At 46.7% G+C, this 24,816-nt stretch overlaps 2 protein-coding genes across 2 annotated transcripts; one reads left to right on the forward strand and one right to left on the reverse strand.

Annotated features, from left to right (window-relative positions):
- The first annotated feature begins 55 nt into the window (after positions 1 to 55).
- LOC117654038 (synaptonemal complex protein ZIP1-like) lies at positions 56 to 5,802 on the forward strand. Its single transcript, XM_034400170.1, has 16 exons — positions 56 to 855; positions 1,092 to 1,327; positions 1,398 to 1,603; positions 1,679 to 1,893; positions 1,971 to 2,119; positions 2,206 to 2,367; positions 2,454 to 2,610; positions 2,709 to 2,851; positions 2,928 to 3,648; positions 3,757 to 4,359; positions 4,478 to 4,570; positions 4,720 to 4,926; positions 5,016 to 5,120; positions 5,220 to 5,441; positions 5,524 to 5,583; positions 5,662 to 5,802. The coding sequence occupies exons 1-16, from the start codon at positions 769 to 771 to the stop codon at positions 5,719 to 5,721; spliced, it is 3,426 nt and encodes a 1,141-aa protein (XP_034256061.1). The 5' UTR covers positions 56 to 768; the 3' UTR covers positions 5,722 to 5,802.
- A 3,601-nt stretch (positions 5,803 to 9,403) lies between these two features.
- LOC117654526 (neogenin) lies at positions 9,404 to 23,204 on the reverse strand. Its single transcript, XM_034401212.1, has 24 exons — positions 23,198 to 23,204; positions 16,947 to 17,288; positions 16,309 to 16,593; positions 16,076 to 16,229; positions 15,627 to 15,769; positions 15,390 to 15,549; positions 15,191 to 15,306; positions 14,417 to 14,915; positions 14,053 to 14,335; positions 13,461 to 13,968; positions 13,219 to 13,377; positions 12,928 to 13,133; positions 12,694 to 12,843; positions 12,455 to 12,617; positions 12,174 to 12,368; positions 11,860 to 11,898; positions 11,575 to 11,713; positions 11,222 to 11,499; positions 10,697 to 10,801; positions 10,404 to 10,526; positions 10,191 to 10,317; positions 9,823 to 10,100; positions 9,585 to 9,742; positions 9,404 to 9,502 (listed from the first exon to the last, which is right to left on the reverse strand). Exons 1-24 carry the CDS (start codon positions 23,202 to 23,204, stop codon positions 9,404 to 9,406), a joined length of 4,716 nt encoding a protein of 1,571 aa, XP_034257103.1.
- Between the last annotated feature and the right edge of the window lie 1,612 nt (positions 23,205 to 24,816).

The following is a 24,816-nucleotide window of genomic DNA, read 5'->3' on the forward strand; positions in this document are numbered from 1 at the left end:
CTTGCAGACTGACAGGTTTCCCGGACTACGTGCGGGTAGCGGCGTATTCTTGTCGACTGGGGGAACGGTCGTGTTTTCATTTTCTTCGTTTCGTCGGACGCGTTGTGGGTGAGTGTGGGTGGACCTTGGAGGAAAAGGGTGGACGGAGCGGATTTCCCTCCGCCGCGACTGGAACGCGTCCTGGTGGCAGGCAGTGCTAGTGGCAGCTCCGGGCAACCAACGTAGAGCCTTACAGCCGGAGGGTCTCATACGTCACGGGGAAGGCACCGCACCCGTGTTGTAACTCCAGATATTGCTTATACTAGTTTGTGCATTGGTTAAGATGCAATATCTGCGATTTATTTTGTCGATTATTCAAATTGAAAATTTTGAAAACCACCTTTTTACACAGTGCGCTACCAACCACCACATCCCGGAGAATCTGTCCAAAACAGTTTGTTAGGTCTCAAATAAACACTCAGAAAATAAATTAAATGTTTTAGACTAAGACTTTGTTAATGTTACGACTGTTATGAATAATTTCAGGAATTCCAGAATGTTTTTAATAAGTCGGTTGATAGTAGTAGTTGCCAGTCTGCGAGAACCGGTAGTCACATCCGCATTCGTTTGTCTTGAGCGCGAAAGGGCTTTAGCGCAGCGCGGGAGAAACGGTTTAGAAACGGGAAACGGTCGACGAGTGAGTCGGTGCTTTATCTCAAGAATAGTCTGTAAAAGTTTTGTAGGTGTGGTTGATTTACCCCAGTTAAAGGAGATAAAGGGCGGTTCGGAATGCCGAATCAATCGCAATCATCGTCTCAGAGAAAGGAAATTACGGGCCAAATGAAAACTGCCCACAAATCATCCAGATTGAAACAGGTGAGCACCAGTCTTGTTCATTTGAAGGCACTTAATGGCATCTTAACGTCAAAATGGTCCCACAATTATGATGAAGATTGAATTTGAGCTTCACATTGATGTCATTTTGACACCTAAATTACTTTCCTCCCTCCCTGGGTGTGGGACAACTTGTAGTGTAGTTCAGTCTAACCACTTCACTTAGCTTGCAGCTTGAACTGCTAATGCACCTCTTCATCTTGCTTTCTCACCAACAGCAAATGGAATCCCTCAGTCAAATGGAAAGTTCACAATTCTCTCAGTCTTGGCAAACAATGGTAACCAGAATGCAAGCCTCAGAAGCTGCCCGTGAGATGGAGGAAAGTCAAGTCATGGAATTTTCGGAAATTTGTGAGCGACAGCAGCAAAACCAGTCTGAGCTCCTATGTCAAAATGATCGGTTGGAATTACGCTATGATACTGAAATGAAACATCAAGATGCTATCCTGACCAAGTAAGAATGGATTAGAGTTTTCCTAAGAAACTGTGAGCAAACAATTTGTTATCTGGTTTTTATTTTGTAGGTATAATAAGGTCATACAAATGTTTAACATACTAGGGGCCAGAGTTAATACTGTTACGGACTGCCTGCAAAAGACAGCCGATATACAGACTGCTTACGGAAAGACTCTTGCCAGTCACAAAGCAGTATTACATCACTTGCATCGCTCCTATGAGACAATGTGCAATGTTTCCATACCTCGCATTTCAGAATTGTATCGTGAGCACTGTGAGTGCATTTTATATTTTGTGTGCAGTATTGTGAGAGCAACCTTTTCTTATTTGCATGTCTCATGTGTTCTAGTGAATCAAAGGATGAAATCTGACTGCAGTGTAGAAAAGGAGAAGGAATTGAATGACAACTGCAAACAAAATGAGTTTGAAGAAACTTTAAAAGAGGAGAATTTATCCCAGCTGAAGGCTCGCCCTTGTGACATTAATAATCAGGTATCAGCTGAGAATACGGAAATTGATAAGATGACAAACAATGAGGTTGCATTGTTGAAAGAGAAAAGGGAGGTGAGGAACAGTACCTTAAGAAGTCAATTGGCCTGCTGTTTCATCTTAATGTGATGTCAATCTGTTTTTTATTGCAGCTGAAACAATCTCTTAAATCTCAAGTTGAAAGCTTATCAGCGAAAGATAATCGTACAGAACATGATATACAAGTTGCCAGTACAGAAAAAGGGACATCCACTTTGAAAACAAAAAATCTGCAGATTGAACTCTTGCAGAGAAAGGAAAGGTAAGAAAAAATCGTGCTTTTTAGTTAGAGTCTGTTGTTTTCTGTAAACAAAACAAAACTTAATAATTTCTAAAATTTTGTTACAGGGAGGGAAGTCTTTGTGTGGCTTTACAACCAATAAAAACTAGTGTAGAAAACCTTTCTGGTTCCTTATCAAAGAAGCAAGCAAGCGTTACTGAACTCTCTAAATTACTGGATGTGGAAACAAAGAACAGCCTCTCTTTAAAGAAAGAACTAGATGGGATCAGGTATGTTACTTTTAAAAAATGTTTGCTCTTACTATTCCGTTTTTGTGTCATTTAATCGTCAACTGCATCTTCTCTCTGCTCCAAAGTCTGCAACTACAAGATATAGAAAGAAACTTCACTAGTCTCATTGATGATTTGTCTAAAGAGGTGTTGAAAATATCCGCTGATGCTGCAGAAACTGAATTATATTTGGAAAAAGAACTAAATAATGCAAAACAGGAAGAGGCTGATATTCTTAAGGAGGTAAGCTCTTGGACAGGTCAAAATTTTTTCATTGAAATTAGTTTATTAATTCCCATACACTTTTTCTTTGTCACTCATTTATGGTGCTTTTGACGCAGGATGAAAATGTTCTACAAAGCTTGGTCCATATGAAAACGCAATTAAAGGATATACAAGATGCCTATAGTCAGGCCTGCCAGTCGATTGCTGCTTGGGAAAGTGATTCTGTTAATGTGGCTAGAGAACTAACAAAATTAAAAGAGTATGTAAAACTTTGTCATATTTTAACTGAAAATTTGCCTGATACAAATAATTTTAAGTCCTACTTTGTTTTCCAGTGAAGAGAGAACTTTAAATGAGCATTTGGCAGCTGTGAGATATGCCACCCAAATCACAGAGCAATCCTTAATTCAGATAGAGGCAGTTCATGACAAGACTGTTTGTGAGTTTGAGAATCAACTTGTGTGCTCTGAGCAAGAAAACTCCCATGCAAGTGCAGAGCTTGAATCCTTAACTTCGATGGAAGAAAAATTAAACACCCAAATCGTAGAGGCCAAAAGAGTTAGTGCCTATTCAGATACTGAAATGAAAGAACACAATGAAAATATTGTGAAAGAAATGCAAGTTCAAATTGCAGCCTCTGAAAAAGAAATTGATTCCATAAATGCTGACTGGTTAAAGAAAATAGATGAGTTGCAGCAAAATTTGAAACATTTGATTGAAGCTGTCGAGAAGAGGAACACAGAATTGAATAATTACAAGGATTCTTTGCAGAAATGCAGGAAACAGTCAGAAGATCTCAAAAGTTTTATCAAGACGAAAATGGAGCAGAAGGAAAAACAAGAGAAAATCATCAATGATTTGACCTCAGAAATATCACAATACTCTGAGAGAGAAGAGCACCAAATTATAGAGGGTCAAACAGTAGCTTTGAAGTTGCAGCAAGTTAGCAGAGAAATCAATCAGACTGACAGTCTTATTTCATCCTTGGAAATTAAACTCCAACAAGTGTTGTCAGAAACTGAAAAGGCAGCCACAGATCACAAAGTTGAGAAACAGGTACTGTATTTCTTCCTTTCAAATTTTTTAAAAGAATTACCATATAATTAAATTGTTATTATGTAATTATGTATCAAATCATAAGTTTTTAAGTTTGTTCTCTTACAGATATTTATGAGGGATCTTGTTAACTTCCAACAAACTGCAGAGTGTCGCAGAGATGAAGAGAGAAGCTTATTGAAGCAGAGAACTGTCTGGAAAGCCAAATATGAGGAGAGTGAACAACAAGTACCTGAAATGTGCAGTGCGCTGGTGCTTAAGAAACAAGAGGCCAGTCAAGCTCATGAGACCCTCACAAAACTGAAGAGTGAAATGAAAAATGCCAAAGAAAGGCAGGTAAAAACAGAAAAGACACTAAAAAATTCTGAGAAAGAGGCACACCAAGCCAAGAAAAGAATGGACCACCTGAAAAACAAGATTCTTGCACACAAGGCTGCCAGAAAGAAAGAACAAGAGAGAGCTGCTGATGCCTTCAATCTACTATCGCAAGAAGTTAGGCCAACAAAACCAACTACACCTCAGCAGTTGGCTACTCTAAAGCCTGCGGAAAAAGAAATAACTCCACTCTCAATTCTTAAGCCTAATGAAAAAGAAATTACTCCACGCTCAATTCTTAAATCATCCTCAAAACCCCCCACCCCACTGAAGACAGTCAAATTTGTAGATGACTTAGATGAGTGTGCAAGTTCCTCAAGCTCTATAGTGATGGTGGTATGTCTAACACAATTCAGATTTATACACTATATTAAACTGAATACTTTCTTAATTTTTCTCTTATGAGATATTTTGATGTTGAAAGTGACTCCTTTTTATTTTTTTTATTTTTCAGCCTGAAGTTACTGATAGAATTGCATCGAATCCTGGAGCCTTGCGCGAGATTTTGGCTGAACATCGAGAGCGTAAACATTCAAAATGGATGCTTGTAAGTTTTCCTGATTTTGCTGCTGGACCATTAAACTGCTTTTCTCTATTTTTACAAATATTGGTCTTTGTTGGGGAAACTGGTCTTCTTCTGCCCCTTTCTTCCTTCTTTTAAATTTGTATTTTAAAGGCCTTATTCTTATTCCAAAGAAACAACAGGACAGCAACTGTAAGGTCTTCAAAGCTCCATCTCAAGAGTTAGCACCATCCAATAATACCACTCCAAAGTCAACGTCTTTGCAAAATAAGGAAAATGTTTTCGATCCCCAAACACAATTATCCAAGAAGTCACCAACAGCTGGATATGAATCTGACTTTGATGATGGTGCAAGCTCTTCGAGCTCCATAGTGATGGTGGTAAGTTAAACTGAAGTTGATTGCCCCACTAAAAACTTATGATGAAAAAGTATTACATGGAAGGCCCTATTTACCTTTTTATTTTCCAGCCTGAACTCACCGATAGAATTGCCTCCAATCCTGGAGCTTTTAGGCAGATCATGGCAGAACATCAAGAACGTCAACGTCTTGCTAAAGCAGAGAAAAGGAAGCTTGTAAGTTTGCATTTTGTGGTACTGGAGTGTTCTGAATTGTTGGCAAAAATAATTTTTTCTTAGTTATTTGTTCTAAGTGTCTGTTTTGTCCTTTGACAGAAACAACAAGAAATTGACAATGAGTTGTATCAATTTCCATCCAACGATACTGTACCCTCCAGGAATACAACACCTCAGTTTGTTTCTGGGCCTGATGGCAAGGAAATCACTCCACGCTCCATACTCAAATCAGCATCAAACCCTCCAACTCCACAAAAGAAGTCTGTTCAATTTGTGGATGACCTAGAAAATGCTAGCTCAACAAGCTCTTCAATGGTAGATGTAAGTTGTAAACAATTTTAACAATCAGTAAAAATCTTCATTGCATGATTAAAACTAACTTCTTCCCTACGTTATTTTTTAGCCTGAACATGCCAATAGACGTGAATTTACTCCAACACACATGGCAAAAAGAATGAAACTGGTAAGTCTGCACTCTAATATGCTCTTCACTTAAAATTTTATGACCATTTTACTGATGATTTATTATTATGTGTTGCAGAGTCATTGGGCTGACGATACCACTCATAATGAGATTTCATCTTCCACTCCTGAAAAATAGTGACATCCTACCTGCAATTTAATGTGACAATCGATTACTTAAATTTTTATTACTTCATATGATTATCAAATAAATTAACTAAACAAAGCCTTGTTGATTTTCTCTGATCCCATTGGTCAGACTTTATCTCTGACACGAGTCACAGAGCACCTCTAAATTTTGAAACATTAGTCCTTGTAATTTGTACCACCAAGATAATTTCAAGCCTGGTTTCGGTTGGATGTTGGAGGGCTTTGAAGAGAGTTTGAGGAGTGCACTTGTGTGATTAAGTGGATTATGGCGTTCAAATAACTTGCAGTCACCAGTGCAAGACCCAGTAGCTTTTGTGACCTGTGAAGGATAAAGATGGTTTAGAACAAAACAAGATGTCATAGCTCATAAAATTTGATATTATTTACATAGATCTTAAGTGCTTTATATGAGGACTAATTATTAAGTATTAACACATTCATCAGCACACAAATTACAGAAATTAATTTTCTCCAGGAACAAAACTTTATACACAAATTTACACAGACTTGTTCAGTTCTTAACATTAAGAAAACTGAATTGAGCTACAACCAGAAATATTTATAAGTCATTATAAATTCAAAAGATTTAAGTGCATGAGATGCATCAGTTAGGAGGAATGACAAAAATGAAAATGACATACATAAATAGCATGGAAATGTGGTAATCTCCAAAAGTACCTACAACTCATTACCACCATACCAAGGCCTATGAATTGTTATACAGCAGTAACTGTATGGCAATGGTTCTTCAACTTACTCAATGTTTGTACCTGACACCTAAACACGAGCAACAAAATAAGGAATAAAGGTCTAAATAAAATATAGAGAGCATTTATGCAAGGCAATATGATCTGCCTTCAGTAATTGGTTCATATATCTCCCAAATGCAGGTAACATGACAACAGAATATGTGGACAAAACTATGAACATAATATAACAAAACAAAGCACAACCTTGAAATCCTACAAATAGCTGCCACCCAATAAAAAGTGGTAAGAGACAACTTTGTCTGACAGCAGCCCATCAGGTGTGTATCTAGAATCTACTTTTCTACAATGGCCCATTAAACATACAACAGAACAGCAGTATTAATAAATGGAAATATCGAACGCAATAAAACTGTGGGTCTTGTAAAGAATCGTGGAGAAACTCAAAAATAACTATCTGGGATTAATTTGAATCAGTCTATTGGAATGAGAGTTTGCGAATTTCACATGCTTCTCAAAATATTTGTCTATATGTTATTGAAGCAACAACAAAGTAAAGTAGAGTAAGAGTTAGCAAAATGGATAAGAAAAAAATGTTTGTCATTTTTTGACAGTGACTGTTTTTTCAAACAAATTAAAATCTAAAGTATATTTTAAGATAGAGAACTTCGTCAATACCTTTAACAAATAAACTCATAAACGTGTCATGATTTTCAAAAAAAGACATTAATTCATTGAGCATATGTAACTTTGATTTAATGAAACATTAGAGAGAAAAAAAAATATTGTATGCAAAAGTCAGTACCAAAAATAACATATAAATGGGTCAATTGCTATAAAAATGAATCATCATACAGACTTATTTCATTTTGAAACATGACAATGTGATTAACTTGTGTTGGCCGGTACAACCAATAGACAACAGATACATTGGGCTGCCTTTAACTGGCAAGAGGTTTGAGATTTAAGACATTCAATAACTAGCACTTAAACCTGCAGATACAGACAAAATGTCACCACATTTATATGTAACACAATTATACACAGATATTTCTTTGTCCATGAGAAATACAGTATAAACATACAGAAACAGACTTCACACTGGGCACACACTTCCATTCATACAATTAATTAATTTGTCAGTTCATTAGCTTGGTACAAAATACAATATAAATGTACAATAATAAGCTAAACAAAAATGGAGTTTACTAACATAAGCATTTTTAAAGGCAGTGAAATGGCAAAGTACATTGACACCATGCAGAACACAAGGCTGAGTGAATAAGTCTACCCATAGTCATATGCTTAATGTATAACACATAGTCCGACACTCATCCCAAAAGGATTTTATCACTTGTATAATACTAACTTTGCACATTCAACTTCATAAACTGGTACAGAACGATACAAAAATTTTGCACATCACAAAAAATCATAGGATTAAATCTTGGTTGTCATTTGCTACAAGCTAAACTCTCAGAAATTATCTTGCTGGTTTTAACGCAATGGCAGATGAAATACTTCTTTCGCTAGTATCTTAAACATTGCAGAAGAATCTGACACCAGAGGGAAAAATCAGAATTTAAATTACACAAAGAAATGGAATATTACAATATTGGAAATTTTAATTGATCATGGCTGAATGCACTGATTTCCAGCACAGGTTTGAGACTGGATTCTCGACTTTATTTAAAACCCAGCAAAATTTGGAACAAATTTGGAAACAACTGGTTTTTGTTCCCAGAAATTAATCGGTCGGATTAGGATTTGCTATTCGAAACTTATTCGCGGACCAATATTGCGTTGATTTTATCGGGCCGGAAAGATTCGAAGTTTTTGCCCCTTGATGATTTGAGTTTCAGAACTTCGGAGCACAGTGCCACTACTTCAGCACATTCATCGGTGCCGAAAAACCTCAGGCCTTTATTAGGGGTGGTCATTATATTATGGGACATTCTACCTTGGACATTACATGCATGGACGAAAAATCGATGGACAAAAAGAGACCGGACATTTACCTGCGGACATTTCTTCACTGTACCGCAGAACACAAGGCTGAGTGAATAAGTCTACCCATAGTCATATGCTTAAATTTAAACATAGTCCGACACTCATCCCAAAAGGATTTTATCACTTGTATAATACTAACTTTGCACATTCAACTTCATAAACTGGTACAGAACATAACAAAAATTCTTCCACATCACTAGGAGAAAATCAAGAGATTCAAAATCTGGATTGCTTGCTACAAGTAAACTTCTATGAAATTTCTTGTAGGTCTTTTAAAACAGCATGGCAGTGAAATACTGTACAGGTAGTTTTAAACATTAGAAGTATCTACACCAAGGGAGAAATAGAATTTAAATACACAAAGAAATAATATTACAAAACTTGAGAAATTTTAATATCACCCTAAGTCACTGATATTGCAAGTTTGAGACCTGGAGTCTCCAACTTTATTATAAAACCCAGCAAAATGAACAAATCCCTGGAAACAACAGTTTTGTTCCCAGAAATTAATCCCCGGAAGAGAAACATGTCAAAACTTTCCCACAAAATATTGGCAGTTGATTTTATTGGCAAAAACAATAAGTATTTTCTGAAGGGTTTGTACTTGAGCAAATGGTGGCCTTTACCCTCCATGCATACTGATGCACTATTTGAATGCAAACCCTTTCTCAAAGAGAAACCAGTAAACTTTTCCTGGGCTACTGAGTTTCTAAAAAATACCTACATGAGGTACAATTTGGTATTAGACAATCTTACGCAAACCTGAGTGATGCTAACAGGAAAATGAGCTAATCATGGCAATGCCTGTACAAGGAGCTGATGCAGTCTTTAGATCACAGAGCTACTGTCTTTGTCACTGTTATTGGACAAGTTTCATACATTTAAATTCATACAGAACAGAGGAACTTTGATTCAATAAAATATGGAACATTATAAAAAGCAATGTGTATAACCTCAGCATTCAAATTCTGAGGCCGTTATTGCATTTAAGTCCTTCATCAATCCTTCCAAGTTAGCCATTTCTTGGTTCAACTCTTCAGTGCTGTAAGAAGGCTGCAGCACATGGACATAAAACACCATTAGCCACTTGAAAATGCTGCACTTCAATGTCTAAAGTAAATCATCCAAAACTTACCTGTAATCTTCCCGGATCGTGTAGCCCTGTTACAATTCCTGAATTCATGGGCCCCCTTGGGCCCCCGACTGGTACAGCTGTGACAGTTGCCACTAAATTAGGTTTTTTGTACGGACTGGATCCTTGAATTGGCCTAACACTGACACCAGTGACAGGGCCTGAATAATGCAAAAACAAGTCAGTTAATAACCCTCATTCCTTTCAGGATTCTGACACGTTTCCTAGGTATGGTAATCACCTATGTGCTTCTGTTGAGGCGTGCACGGCGCTGACTGAGGAGGTGGAGGAGGGGCAGGTACGCTGAAACTCTTGAGTGGATGTCCCTGAAGTCGCTTGGCTCCTGCATTGGCACTAGCACTAGGACCAATAGTGCTGCCCACTGAACTGCCAGCACTACTCGATGCTGACGAATTACATTCCTGGACGGTGGCCAGGCCTGCCAGTCCTGGCTGTGATGCAGGTGACTGACCCACAATTTGCAGGGGGGGCAGTGGCTGTGGCGGAGGAAGCCCAGCGCTGGGGAAAACAATTTGATAAGTAGTTAAAAAAGGTAAGATCAAAAGGTGAGACTATCACTTGAAAAGATGGTAAAAAGCTATAAAATACCTGTATGTAGTTGAATGGTTTGGGGTATGGTGTAGTATAGGCGGCCCAGGCGCACCCATGCCCCCTGGTATACTTGATACTGTGTCATATCCACCCTGCAATGAGTATGGACTTTCCATAGCAGGACCTAAAGATCAGAAAGTAATGATTAATTGGTATTGAAGTATCAAAAAGAAGTCTAATCTCATTTCTGGTTGATTTCTGGATACAAACCTGTTGGATCCATGGTAACATGAGCTCGAGCCATTGAATACTGAGTACGAGGGTATAAGGGTCTACCATCAGTTTGGGTCTGAGAAAGATTTCCATTTGAAATGGGAGTTGCTGTTGCTACAGCTGAAACAAAAAAAAAATTAAAATAAAAATATGTTTAATTATATTAACTAAGCTGTCAGACCGCTTATTGTTACTTTACAACTTTTAAACTGTGAACCCCATTGGATTAATGGGCAACACAGTCACAGTTGATAGACCATGAAGGAAAAAACAAAACACAATTTACTCACGTTCTCTCAATGGCTCGCTCTCCACAGGAAATGATATAATGGGTTTGGCTTTTATAATGTGGCGAGCAGTCGAGGGTTTTTCATCGGATTGGTTGAGTGAGTTGCCTACAGGTAGTGCAGGTCACGTGCAAAAAAAAAAAAAAAACAAGCAGTGCAACATATCCAAACATATTGTTTTAAGCATACTAAACTATTGATTAAAAGTTACTAGTGTGACACATGCTAAGTAACTTTGATTGTGTTAAATACTGATTCAAAGGTATTTAGTTCAGCATTGAATAAGAAAAGATGGAATGAGGGAAGCAAGAATGATTATAGGAATGAAATGAATGAATGGAAATCCAGAAAAAGCTACAAAATATTGGCAGACAAATGGATGGATCATGAATTTTATACAGAATGTGAGTTAAGAAGTTCAATCAGGATTGCATTCAGGCATGACCAAAATAAATCTACCCTCAATGAAAAAAAGGATGACATCTAATTTTTCTTAGTGATTTCATTCATTAAAGAAACAGCACTTACCAACATAAGAAGAAATGTAGTTCCTCTTGTCTAACGAATTAGTGTGATGTTGGTATTTAGGTGGACCATCTGATGAATAGTCTTGATGGGTGTTCGAACCACCAGACCTTGGTAAAGTTGTGGCCAAGGTGTGTGAAGATGAAGAGGTCTCACCATTAGGATTTCCATGGTTGTTTCCACATTTGTCCATATTTTTAAGTTCCATCTGATCGTGATGAATCCACAAGTCTGGTGGCTTTATATCTGGTTTGGATGTCTTAGTGTTACCTTTCATGTATCTGCGTAAAAGGAAACATACAATTAAAAGATGGAATCACTTTGATGAATGAAGAAAATAAAATGTTGAGACTGACCCTTTTTTGCTTCGTTCTTGTCCTTGCCCAGACCGCTTGCAGCACACAATAGCTACTCCAATTATGGCAACTAACACAATTAAACCAACAACACCTATTATAACGTAGATCAGCATAGTTCCATTCAGACCACGATTTTCTGTAAATAAAAATGAAAAAAATTAAGCTTTTTTTTTGTAATTTGTTAAACTTTTACTAATGGCTGAGTTGGAATAAATATTCATTTGTTAACAATTAATTATAAGAGGACAGATGACAACTATGAGAAGTTGAGGAAATACGTACCTTTACTCATAGCTCCAACATCATTAGTAACAAGAGAACCTAAAATGATAATTCACAGTCATGGTTAGCTTTCTACACAGACATTTCACAAATTAAGACTAGAACAGGGGAATGTTAAATAATGTTAGGAACTACAGAGAAACACAATTATTAAGGAAGGTTCTCAAACACAAATCTGATCAAAGAGCAAATTCATGTATTTGACCTGCAGGACATATCTTCTTTGCTTTGTAAAGGATATCTTATCCACAATTTAATTTTGTATGTTAGGTTTGATTAGGTTGGAGCTGGTGTCAAAAACACTGGAGGCTTACTTGAAGATGTGGTCAATGACACTGTTGAAGAAAATGGTCCAGGGCCCTTGATGTTCCTTGCTTGAATTTTAAAGAAATATGTTGTACTAGGAGTGAGTCCTTTGATGGTAGTGGTCATTTTATCCCCCATTACACTTTCTGCTATCCAGTCTCGGTCACGCTGAGTGCTGTCAGTAGTATAGTACACTGTGTATCCTGAAAGAAACATCCGCAAATTAAAATACAGGTAAAGGAAAATAAATTAGAGAAGCAGTTCTTGAAGATTATTTTTTCTCTCATACCTGTTATCTCCCCATTTGGCTGCCGAGGTGGTTGCCAGTTCAGGTTCACTGAGGATGGATGATTATCAACTCCCACAACTGTCAAATCTCTAGGGGCGGAAGCAGGTGCATACTCAAATGTTGTATTAAATACAACCATGCTCCAGGGGCTCTGTCTGCGACCCTAATTTAAGGAACAATATAAATATTACTCAAGGTTCCAGAACTAAGATAGATTAACCAATGAGATGGTGACATACCTTCACAACTTTCACTGTAAATTCATACTGTGTATGTGGTTTCAAGTCATCAATCATACAGTTCAAATCAGTAGAGTTAAAATACTTATACCGTTGGCTAAGATGAGACGATGTATATCGCACAATATAGTAACGATTGTCTGTCACAAACTGAAAGGTAACAACACAGTAAGCATTTTTGTATTTTTAAGTTAAGAATGTTCAAAATTATAGAGGCCCTCCAGCAATTTATACCTGACTCTGGGAAAGAGTTGTGTCTGTCCAATAGACCACCACACTAGTAGCTGATAACACTATTGCTTTCAGACCCACAGGGGGAATAAGTGGAGACAATGGCTCTGGTGTTGATTCTTCTCGAGTGCGATTTGACTCATATCTTGGTTGCCCATCACCAATTTCGTTAAAAGCTCTAACACTTATCACATACTCTGAATTTGGTTCTGAAACATGCATAAGGCAAAAATTAAAGAATTTCAAAAATTATCTATGATGTGAAAAAATCAAAATGGAGTAATAAGTGCTCACCAAGTCCTTCAATGGTGTATGTTCTGGCTTTATCATCTAAGAGCTGACTGTAGACATCTGGAACACCCTTGCCCCACCCAATTGTGTAGCCTCGAACTTTAATATTTTGATCTCGTGGGGACAGCCAGGACACTTGCATAGAATCAACCATTGGACGCACTGCAGAAACAATAATACATTACATTTCAGCAACTTGTGCAGGAAGAAAATGTGAAACATTATTTTAAAAATTGAGAACTTACATTTCAACATTGCTGGTATATCTGGAACACTGGTTTCGTCCAAGTCTTTCTGATAGGTTTCGATAGTGAACCATTCTGTTGGTGGACCAGTTCCATTCACATTGATTGCATAAAGCCTAACAAGGTAGATGGAACCTCTTTCTAAATCTGTCAGAGTGTACAGCCTGCGGTTGCCAGCTGCAGTCACTGTATCACCTTTTCCACTTCTCCTGTCCTTCTTTCGGTACCTCAGTTTATAGCCAGTGATGACACCATTTTGTCCTTCTTTGGGTGGTGGCTCCCACCTGACAGTCACACTGGTTGATCCAGCGGCTTCAAGCGTAACATTTTGAGGGGAGTCACTTGGGGGTGCTGACAGTGTGCGTGCTGTCACCTCTTCTGTGCTGGCGCCTTGGCCATTCTTATTGGCTGCTATGACCCACAGGCAGTATTCTGTGTATTCCTCTAAACCATTCAACTCATAGTGCGTTTCAGTTGTCTCAACATGGTGTTCCTCTGCTGACTCTCCCTAACACAGAGGCAACAAATAATTAATACCCATGACACCCTTAATTGTGTTCAAAAAGTTCTTCCATAAGGAAAAAAAACTTACCTCCATGTAGAACAGCTTGTAGTGCAGTATGGGGCCATCAGACGTGGTTGGGGGCCGCCACTGAATGAGGAGAGACTTTGGAGAGAGTGGAGTAGCAAGAAGGTCTAATGGCGGACTGGGGACATGAGCCTCAGTGTCAGTGGTGACAGTGATAGAAGGACTGCTCAGCCCTGCCCCAACTTGATTGTATGCTACAACTCGGAAGTGGTATTTGCGATCCGGCTGTAAACCAGGTATGTTCGCCTCCTCTAAACGAGATCTAGATGTGTTCATGACTCTTTCTCTGCAAAAGAAAATAGAAGCAATCAGTGGAAAGAAGAATCACAAGGAAATTTGTATCAATCGCTCTGCACACAGTACATACCTTTGAGACCCTTCTTGACGATAAAACACTGAGTAAGTATCAATGTCCCCATTCTTCTCTTCTGGTTCCTTCCACCGCAATGTGATGAACCTTGTTGTCACTATTACAGTCTCAAGGTCACGTGGTTCAGATGGCGTGCCAGGAGTTCTCATCGGTGATTCACTTCCTCTTACTTCGTCACCAAAATTGCTCGGCTGCGATTCTCCGCCAGCTGTATTTGTGCCATCCACGTCACCATCATATTCGTTGTTTTCATCACCGTCGTCATCGTCGTCGTCATCATCGTCAGCATCATCATCGTTGTTTTCATCGTCGTTGTCATCATCATCATCATAGACGTCATGGGAATCAGAGTGGAGAGGTGGAGGTGCATGGGATGGTCGAGGCAAGGCACGAGAGGCAAGAGTGTTATGAACTTTAAAATTACTACTGCTACTAGAGACAGTGAAGCGAGGAACATGCGTAGAGGATTTATTTTCAGCAGGAGGAAGCTCAGAGTCTACAAAATGTTAGTGAGGAAAAAACAGGAAGGAGAGGGAGAACGAAATTGGGACAAAGTAAAGGTTCAAAGAAAGAAAAAAAAAAGAAAAAAAAGGAAAACAAAAATTAAAACAAATTAAAACAAGAACAAAAAAAACAATACCTTAAAATAAAATGTTTCAAGGGTAACAAATTTAAAAAACAAAACAAATTAAATTATAAACTAAACCGCTGAGCTAATTTTGGACCAAAGGAAAAATATGCACTTTATCTCATAGGCACATTGAATCATACCTGAGCTGACCACAGTCAATCTAGCAGCTGCCTGGATGTTTCCAGCAGGATTTGAAGCGAGGCATTGGAAAATTCCGGAATCCATACTCATGAGACCCAGAATTCTTAAATTATATCTGAGTAGAAAAATAAAACAAGAAAAACTCATGAATTGATAAAGTTGCTTTGTCCGAGTGACATAAGGGTGTGTTATGCTTACCCTCCGACTACTTGAAGGTACTCATTCTGGGTGATGTTGTCTCCATTTTTCACCCAGTATACTTTGGGCTCAGGTTTTCCATATACCTCACATTCCAATTCCAAGTCTTCTTTTTCAACAGCAACTTTGTTTTGAGGTTGTTTGATAAATCTCGGTGGCACTGAAATAAGCAATTAAAATAATATGAATAAACAGTGGAAAGACTCAAGAAATTTGTGCATCCTGCCTGCTACCAACCTTGAACTTCCAGCGTCGCACTTGCATCCACAGAGTCTTCTCGGTTTTCGGCTCGGCACTGGTAGTCCCCAGCATCTGACTCCTCAACGTTAAGAACTTGCAAGCTGCCAGTGCCGACTTTCCTAAACCGGCTGTCCAGGTGTCTGCAGCAAGCAAGTAAACGCGCCGTTAGCACCAACAGGGAAGGACTGGCCAGCCACTGCACAGTGAGCCAGAAGACCGGCGGAGGCGGCCAAAATGCTGGACGCCTTTTGAGCTCCAGAGTTGCTGAATGGTACTCGAACCGAGCTTGTGACCCCACCAATGGATTCCTCGTTCGGAGAGCAATCCAGTGGTAGGGTCACACGTTCGGTTCTAGTCCTGGAGCTCAAAACGCGTCTGGAATTTTGGCCGCCTCCACCGGTCTTGTGGCTGATCCACTGTGCGCTGCTCCACTGTGCGACACTCACGACATGTCGATGGTGACGCCGTCCTTGAGCCAGCTGATCTCGGGCCGAGGGTGGCCGTTGGCCGCGCAGTCCAGCGTCACGTTCTCCCCCGCCATGACCACCGTCGGCCTCGGCGTCGCGATGAACACCGGCGCCATGATGCTCTCCCCGGATTCTACACCCAAATGCAAAAACAAAATGAGGACACTCACATCAGGACACAAATTCAAGTACACACCATGCACCACACTGACCGATGTCCATGTCGATGGCGAGGGTGGCTTTGTTGCTGAGCGTGGCCGTGGCCGAGGCCGAGGCGTTGCACTGGTAGGCGCCCTGGTCCGAGACCTGCACCTCGTCGATCTCCAGCGCGCCCGTCGGCATCACCAGCATGCGCGCGCGGTCCAGCACCAGCGGCCGGTCGTTCTTGAGCCACGCCACCCGGGCCAGCGGCACCGACTGCGTCACGCACGCGAAGTGCGCCGTCTGGCCCGGGAACACGCGCAGGTCAGCCGGCTGCTGCACGATCTTGGTGTCGGCTGCGGACGGAGAGGCAAGGGTCAGCAGGCATGCTCGACGCGACGCACTAGATTACGGCGAACGACAACTTGGCCCGGAAAATGGACGGGACTGGGAGGGACTCTACAGGCTGGCACATTGTGGAGTCCCTCCCGGCGCCGGCGGCCAAAGCTCTAGACGCGTTTTGAGCTCCTGAGTCGCTAAATGGGACTCGAACCGAACGTGTGACCCCACCAATGGATTGCTCTTCGAACGAGGAATCCATTGATAGGGTCACACTTCGGTTAGCGACACCGGAGCTGAAAACGCGCCCGGGATTTTGGCCGCCTCCCACCGGTCTTCTGGCCCACTGCGGCCATCAGCCTCCACTCACTGGCGAGCTGCAGGCGCGCCGTGCGGCTGACCAGCGACCCCACGGCCTCCAGCGAGGCGAGGCACTGGTACTCGCCGCTGGCGGGCAGGCCGCCGTGCACGCCGTCCTCCTCGCCCACGGCGCTGATGAAGAGCGAGCCGTTGGGCAGCTGGGAGCGGAACGAGTCGCCGATGAAGGTGAGCAGCTGGCCGTCGGCGCCCCTCCAGCTGACGGAGGGCCGCGCCTGCAGGTGCACGTCGCTGCGCGCCTCCGCCTCGCACTCCAGCAGCGCGGGCCGCCGCGGCAGCACCACCAGGTCCCGCGGCTCGGCCGTCAGCACCAGGTCGGCCACGCCCGCCGCGCCTGCAACACCAAAACAACAGCACCGTCAGTGCAAAAGCCCGTCAAAATGCAAGCAGGTTTGGCCGGTAGCGCCGTCCAGGCAGCCCGCGCGGACGCCGCCGCGCCGCGGGCCTGCCTACCCGCCAGGCGTTCCGTCGCTCTGTCTCTTTCTCCCATGGAGGGCATCGTAGGGGTGCGAGAGAGACAACGAATCAGGCTGCTGCAGGCCTGCATCCGCGCTGGCGGCAACAACTCAACTCGGCTCCAAAGTTGAATTCCTGACGTTCGTCACACGCTGTGGCTGCCGTGGCTGCCGCGGTAGGCGAGATAGGAGGCCAAAGTTGGGACTTTCGGCGAGGCTTGCCTGTCGGGGCTCAAAAGCACGATGCGCCACAACAACAACATCAACAACAACACCATCAACAACAAGGTACAAAGGGAGGGAAAACATTGTCACAGCTGTCAGGGGCAGGACGGGCAACGGGGCGCGGCGCTATGTGGGAGAAGCATTCTCATCTCTCTCTCTCTCTCTCTCTCTCTCTCTCTCTCTCTCTGAAAAATAAGCAAAACGGAAACAAAATCAAAGACTTTCTTTTTCCACGTTGGATTCCTTTAAGATTGACTTCCTGTATCGGCACTTTTTTTCTCCGCGAGTAAAGCCCCTTCTAAGGAGCAAAATGCGCCAAAAACTAAAAATCGTGCAACAGCAATTGCCAGGCTTGGGCCACGTTTATTATTTCCCCTATCTTTTCGGAAAGAAAGCCACAAAAGGAAAGGAAACACCTTTATTTCCCCCCACTTTCATCATTATTTTTTTCGCTTCAAAGGCAGTTGTTAGGCGTGCCCGGGCAAGCGAACCACACCACTCACCCAGACAGTCGGTCCTTGGCCCTTTGCCCTGTAGACCGAGAGTCGCTTTCGTCGCTCAGTCTCCCTCGCACTCATGGGTGCCCACCCCAGGTACGAGAGAGAGCGCGACGAAACCGACTCTCGGAATCAGTCTGCTGAACCAAATCCGCGGCAGGCGCGGCAGGCGAACCCACCTCGGGGGCAATGCCGGCTGAGGAGCCTCCCCCTCAAGAACAAGAACATGGAGATGAGGAGGACGGGGGCAGAAAGAACAGACAGACACACAAACAGACAGATAGACACGATCAAACGAAACCCATCGACGCCGCGGCTGGAATACTAATAACGAAAGGGCGTCCCGACTCGATTCAATCGGCCTCAACAGGCCGCGGCTGGAGGCGCGACTTTTGCACTTCCGTGTGCACGCCAAGAAAAAAAGAGGGCCAAGTCCAAGAAAACGAAAGGAAAAAAGTGTATTATTTTTGTTGATGTAAAAATGACAGTGCAGTGTGCCAAGCGGGGCGCGCACGCAAAAGAGTAGGCGGGGTGGTATAGGGCTGATCGAACAGGGACAATACGGTCGGACCCTTCGCCTTTATCTCGGGCTGTGCAATTAAAGGGCAGCAGCGACCTTTGAACGAGAGAGAGAGAGAGAGAGAGAGAGAGAGAGAGAGAGAGAGAGAGAGGGGGGAGGGGGGGGAGGGGGAGGGGGGGGTGTGGAGAGAGGAGAGAGAGAGACCCTTCGACTCGCTCCGGCTTAGGGGTGGCCTTGTGTGTGTATTCACGGTTTGGGGCGGGGCGGCCGCACGGCCCCTCGCTAGCCGTCCTCTTTACAACACAAAACAAAGCCGAAAAAAAGGGAAGGAAGGAAAAGGGACAAGTAGGATCAAAAGTCAAGCAGCCCCCCGCTGCTCCTTTGCGGGCATCGCTGGAGGCACCGCTGGAGCACGGATTACCGCTTCTCCAGCCACGCGTCAAAAGCCAGCAGGGAAATGACTCCGCTCCGCGCACGGCCACAGGAAAACAATCGCAACAAAGCTGCATTGTTAGACGTAGGTAAATCGATAGGAAAATTTCCAAAGGCGTTCGGTTTTTTTTTTTTAAAAAATCCAAAAAAAAATTAAAGGTTTTGGAATTTTCTAAAAATATTCGGAATTATTTTTCAAAACATTTTTTTTTTAGCTTTTTAGAGCTATTTTTCCCCACGGGGTCGACTGTTGCCAGCGTGGTCGCGTGGCGGATTGGGAAAGAGACGGGGCGACAGAAGGTCGGGCCAGACCGTGTGTTAGAGAGAGAGAGCGAGACAATGTGTCGGCGCGTGATTTATCGAGAGCGCGAGTCAAGGCCCCCTGGAGACGAAGCGAAGGGCGCGGTGGAGACGGACAGACAGCTGTGCGCAAAGAGGGCGAGCGACAGTCAGTCTTATTCGCACACACCGCCGCACCCTGTCACGCCGAAAAGCCATTCGGGCCCAAGCGGCACGCTCATTCCCAGAGTCGCTCTGTCTCTCTCGCACCTAATAGGGGACGCCCCATGAGAGCGAGAGAGACAGAGCGACGAGAAGGACTCTCGGAATCCGTGTGCAGCCGCCCTCGAGGTGAAAGCCGCCGCCCCCGCGAGCCGAGCGTCGCGTCAAAGCCGAAGTGGCGCTTCTACCCCGCGCGCCGCGTTCGGGCGTTTCCGCCATCGCCGTCGGCAGAGTCGGCATGCGAGGCACATCCGCCATCACGGCTGCGATCAGGCGCCACCGCGCGCCACCGCATCCTCCTCCTGGCGACCGAGGCCTTGCCGCAGGCCGAGGGCCCAGACTGCAATTAAGCCTTGCGCGGGGCGTCGTCGGGGCGGCGGAGGGGAGGGGAGGCTGCCGCGGGTGTTATCACCATCCATGTCCTCGTCCCGGACGCTCGCTGGCTCGCTAGCGCGCCAGTCCCCAGGACCCTCCCCGCCAAACACTTGACGTCCCATTGTGTGTCCCGCCCGCCCCGCCGGCCCCAACCCCCGAGGGTGTCCAGTTAAGTCCTTTTTAATTCCGCCCTTTTGCGCCACCCGGCGAGGGGAGAGACACAAGCTGGACAAAAACGTGGGCCTAGTCAGGAGCCTGGAGTCGGGCCTGCATCTCACTGGAGCTTCAGTCAGTTCTGGAGTCTGACTGGAGTCTGACTGGAGTCTCGCTGGAGTCTCGCTGGAGTCTCGCTGGAGTCTGACTGGAGTCTGCCTTGCCTGGCAGAGCAGCTCAATATACGGTCCCGGCCCCGCCGGGTCTGGCTTGATACTGAGCGAGTCTGGCCACTGGCGAGCCACTGGCTGGAGACCGAGACAGTCCGTGGCGGGGCGCCGGGGCGCTTCTGGAGCGAGCAAGCAAACAAGCCCCGGGGCGGGCGGCGGGCGGCTCGCTGGCCGGTCCAGGGTTCCCCTGGTTCGCCTCGCCCAGCCTCGCCTCGCTCCCCGGCCGGCCCGGCCCGGCCGCAGGGCAGCCCGACCCTTGGCACGGCGCTACACTCTCGGAAGCAGCGACAATCACTCCGCCATCAGGCCCTTGCGGCCCCTGCAGGCCCCTGCCCCGGAGGCCCCACTGGGGTGCAAAGTGGAGGGAGGGTGATAACAGGGCCCTACATACGGCAGAGATAAGAAACGCGTCTAATACGATAAGAAATTACAACGCATCCCTCGCTGGAGTCTGGCTGCAGCTAGCCGTGCCGTGTGCTGGGCCCAGCCTCCCCCTGGAGCACGCTGGAGCGGCCTGGAGGGAGCGCGAGAAAGTCCAGTCCCTCCCGTTGTCATAGCAACCCGGCGGGCCCAGCGCCACGGCGGAGGAGAATTTGCAAGTTTGGAAAAACAGAATAGGTTCGGCGGGGCGAGGGGCGCGCTGCAGCAGACTGATTCCGAGAGGGAGGGGGCGGTTCTCTCTCTCTCGCACTCGTGAAGCGTCCAGTGTAGGCGCGAGAGAGAACGGTAAGCGAGCCCAAACGGCTCCATTCCCTGCGGGTCCAGGCCATTTCGAAACACGCCCACCACGCGCGCGCCGAGCTGAGTTACACTCCGCCAGTGCGCCTCGCAGTTACAGCCCCTCCTCGGAAACCTGCACGCAGTCACACTTCGCATCGCGTCAAGTTTTTCTTTCGTCGCTATCCAATGCCGGCTAAAGACACGCCACTCCAACCATGGCACAGCCCGCATCAACCCCAACCATGTCACAGTCAATATTTTCAAACTGTACTCCGCTTCTTGGCCAAACCAACGATACTCGCCCGAAGAAAATAGTGTAAATTTTTGTCAATGCTATCCATTTTTTTGTCTGGTCGAAAAGGTGGTTAAGTTGGCGACGTCACCGACTTGGTTAACTCGGAGAAAGAACGTTGGCTGGTCTCCCTGAGGCGGGGCGAGGTAGGGTGGGGCGGGGTGGGGCGGGGTGGGGCGGGGCGCCCCTACCGGCCTACCAAACAACTTGCACCGACAGTATCAACGGCGAGTTGATTCGATACAAGGTGGGTCGGTCCGGTCGGGTCCGGTCCGAGGGCACTGCCTTGGCCGAGGCCTTCGCAACCTGGACCAAGCCTGCTGGACCGTCCAAGGAACGGGCGATCGGGGGGGGGGGGGGTGTAGGCGCGGAGCAAGGCGTCGCAGAATAGGGCCCCCGATTGGGGCTTCCACGGCGCGGGCTGGGGGAGCGAGGACTCGGCAAAAGCAAACTCGCAACTTTCTGCACGTTACCGTTCGCGGACTCGCCCTCGCCCTCGGCGACGAAGAAAGGGGCATGCACAGCGGAAGTCGGCCGGTCGGAAAAGCAGCCGGAAAACAGGAAAGAAAATGACACAGTGACGGCACTGAGGAAAGCGCCCCCGCGATGACCTTTCCAGCTTTCCCCGGGCGGCTGTGGGAAATCAGGGCGCGATGCGAAGGGGGGCCTTGGGGAGGGAACACCCCTCCTTTTTCCACTAGAGGGTCGCCGCATTGTCGCGCAAATGTCACCGAGGAGCGCGCACCTGCAGCCCTCTCCGTCTCTCTCGCACCCCCTGCGGGCTACGGGGCGCCCCAAGAGTGCGAAGGAGACGAAACTACTTTGCCGGCCAGACGGCGGCAAATATATGGGATAGCGCGTTCAACCGGTCGGCGTACAGTGGGCAACCCTAGACGCGTTTTGAGCTCCAGAGTCGCTAAAGGGGACTCGGACCGAGCGTGTGACCCCACCAATGGATTCCTCGTTCAGAGAGCAATCCACTGGTGGGGTCACACGTTCGGTTCGAGTCCCATTTAGCGACTCTGGAGCTCAAAACGCGTCTAGAATTCCGGCTGCCTCCACCGGTCTTCTGGCCCACTGTGCGGCGGACGCGAAGGGCTTCCACGTTCCACGTGACTGGCGCGGTTCCGCGGGCAGCCGTCCGCCAGACTCTCCGGCAACGTGGCCAGATGAATAAGAGATGGGTCCGAAGCGCGGTCGCGGCCCCGCCGAGCACGCCGCCGTCTCGGTTCGTCCTGGAGCGACCGGGCTGTCTGCCTCCACTCCAACGCCACCTCATACTCCGCCAATAAACCGCCACAACGTCCGACCGGCAGGGAACGGGCAGAACCCGGCAAAGCCTCCCCCAGCCCAACCCACTGTAAACCCCGGCCGCTCCAAAGCGACCTCCACTTCCAGTGGCCCGGCCCGGCTTGGGCCAGCTTCGGCCCGCTTCGGCCCGCTTCGGCCCGCCTCCACTTCAAGGCGCCCAATTGCGCGGAAGACGGACAACGATACAAAAGGAGTACACCGCACCAACAAAGCGGGGCGGGGTTTCGCTACCCCCTCCCGAGGGGCGGCAAAGGGCGCGGCGCTTATCTGCAGAATCGTCGCTCCGTCTCTCTCGCACTCATGAGGCGTCCGCAGTGCGTGCGAGAGAGAGAGAGACAGAGCGCCGAAAACGACTCTCGGAATCGGTCTGCTGGACCCGGCCGGCAATCTCAGAGACACTCCCTAAAGGGCGCGACCACAGCGGCCCGTTCAGAACAGAGCGCTCTCGTCGCTCCGTCTCCGTCGCGCTCATGCGGCGACGCGTGGGGGTGCGAGAGAGACGGAGCGAGGCAGCAGCAGCCCGCAGACTCACCATCCATGATTCACGTGGGCCGAACGGTGTGCACGCGGGGTGAGTCACCGCGGGGCTGTGTGTGTGTGTGTGTGCGTGTGCCACAGGCAGCAACTCCCCCAAAGCCGGTCCGGTACTGTACTGCAGTGCCCGGCAGTGGCGTCGTCAAGTTGAGGAAGCCAGTCTGCTGCTGCTCCTGTGATGCTGTTACCGAGCGCACCCTCTGCCCCCACCGGCCCCGCGGCTGTCCCGACTGTCCCGCCACGGAGCGGCTGGAGCGGCCTGGAGCGGCCTGGAGCGGCCTGGAGCGGCCACAACACAACTTGAGCACCGAGACGGGCAGGCGGACAGACGGACGGACAGCGGCGCCCCCTGGCGGAGAATTAATTGTATACAGGGCATATCGGGGCACCACTACCGCCTTGTTGTGGTGTGGGATCTCCAGCGGCATTATGGAGAGCACTGCTTTGTCTGTGTGTGTGTGCGCTTGCCTCTGTGAGGGCGACAGCACTCTGGGCGCGCGTGTGTGTGTACTACGTGTGAGTGTGTGTGTGAGTGGTGCTGTGAGCGCTCCAGGAGAGTGGCGGGACGAGGGCTTTGGGCGACTTTATACTTGGCCAAGTGAGTGCAAAGGCGCCCGGCGAGCAACTTTCGACGGCGGCGCCCCCCCCCTCCCCCCGCGACTCGCGAAACTAGCGGCGGCGGGGCGCGAGGCTGTTGATACGGTGTAGTGGCGCCGCCGACGCCTCGGCCGCCTTGGCTGCCTCGCGGCCCAACCCCTCCCCCTGTCCTGGCACGCTGCCTGGAACCTGCGGAACTCCAAGGGAGGTAATAGAATGCGATCAACAGGGCTGCTCGACCCAGGGCGAGCGAGAGAGAGAGAGAGAGAGAGAGAGAGAGAGAGAGAGAGAGAGAGAGAGAGAGAGAGCGCTCACCTGCCGCGAGTCCCCACCCATCCATCACACCCGCAGAGACCACCTTCACTTTCCTTCCCAGCCTCAGACAGACAAACAAAATAAACTTTTTTTTCGTTTGCTTTGCTCTTCCCTCTTCTTTCGCCACAGACGAGCAGAACACATCCACGCAATCGACACCCTCCCCGACGTGCCAGAGGTTCATTGACAAGCCCCCCCTCCCCAATTCCAATAAGACGCTGCCAATCCGCTATGCAAATCACGGCCTCAATTTCACTCTCTCTCTCTCTCTCTCTCTCTCTCTCACTCACACACACAGACACTCTCTCTGCTCCACACACACACACACAAAAACAGAGCATACATACGCATGGGTAGGACGCTATAAATATGAAAATGAAGGAAGGAGGAAAAACAACGAAAAAGTCCGTGTTTGAAGTGATAAGTACACGTCCGCGCCGTAACGCGGCCGTACCGCGCAAAATCAGTTGTCGCCGTGCTCGCCTCTCTCTCCTTCTCTCTCTCTCTCTCTCGCTGGCGGCAGGCTGGCGGGGAGCGCCTGCAGAAGGCGAGATAGCCCGGCCGCACGACGCCGCAGCGGGCGGGCTGCCCACCTCCAGGGGGACTAGCTGGCCGGACGCAGCCAGACGCAGCCAGCTGCGGCGGGGCGACTCCGAGGGAGAGTCGCTCTGTCTCTCTCGCACTTGCACGCGGGACGCCCCACCA

Source organism: Thrips palmi, unplaced genomic scaffold (genome assembly GCF_012932325.1).
Source record: "Thrips palmi isolate BJ-2018 unplaced genomic scaffold, TpBJ-2018v1 HiC_scaffold_10, whole genome shotgun sequence".
NCBI classification, from domain to species: Eukaryota; Metazoa; Arthropoda; class Insecta; order Thysanoptera; family Thripidae; genus Thrips; species Thrips palmi.

Excerpts from the sequence above, each read along its gene's own strand:
- LOC117654038 (XM_034400170.1), top strand. The coding sequence starts at position 769 with ATGCCGAATCAATCGCAATCATCGTCTCAGAGAAAGGAAATTACGGGC. Across the intron at positions 856-1,091 it reads AATCATCCAGATTGAAACAG|CAAATGGAATCCCTCAGTCA; the intron begins GTGAGCACCAGT and ends TCTCACCAACAG. Across the intron at positions 1,894-1,970 it reads TGTTGAAAGAGAAAAGGGAG|CTGAAACAATCTCTTAAATC; the intron begins GTGAGGAACAGT and ends TTTTTATTGCAG.
- LOC117654526 (XM_034401212.1), bottom strand. Across the intron at positions 11,714-11,859 it reads TGTTGGAGCTATGAGTAAAG|AAAATCGTGGTCTGAATGGA; the intron begins GTACGTATTTCC and ends TTTTATTTACAG. Across the intron at positions 10,802-11,221 it reads CTACATTTCTTCTTATGTTG|GCAACTCACTCAACCAATCC; the intron begins GTAAGTGCTGTT and ends CACTACCTGTAG.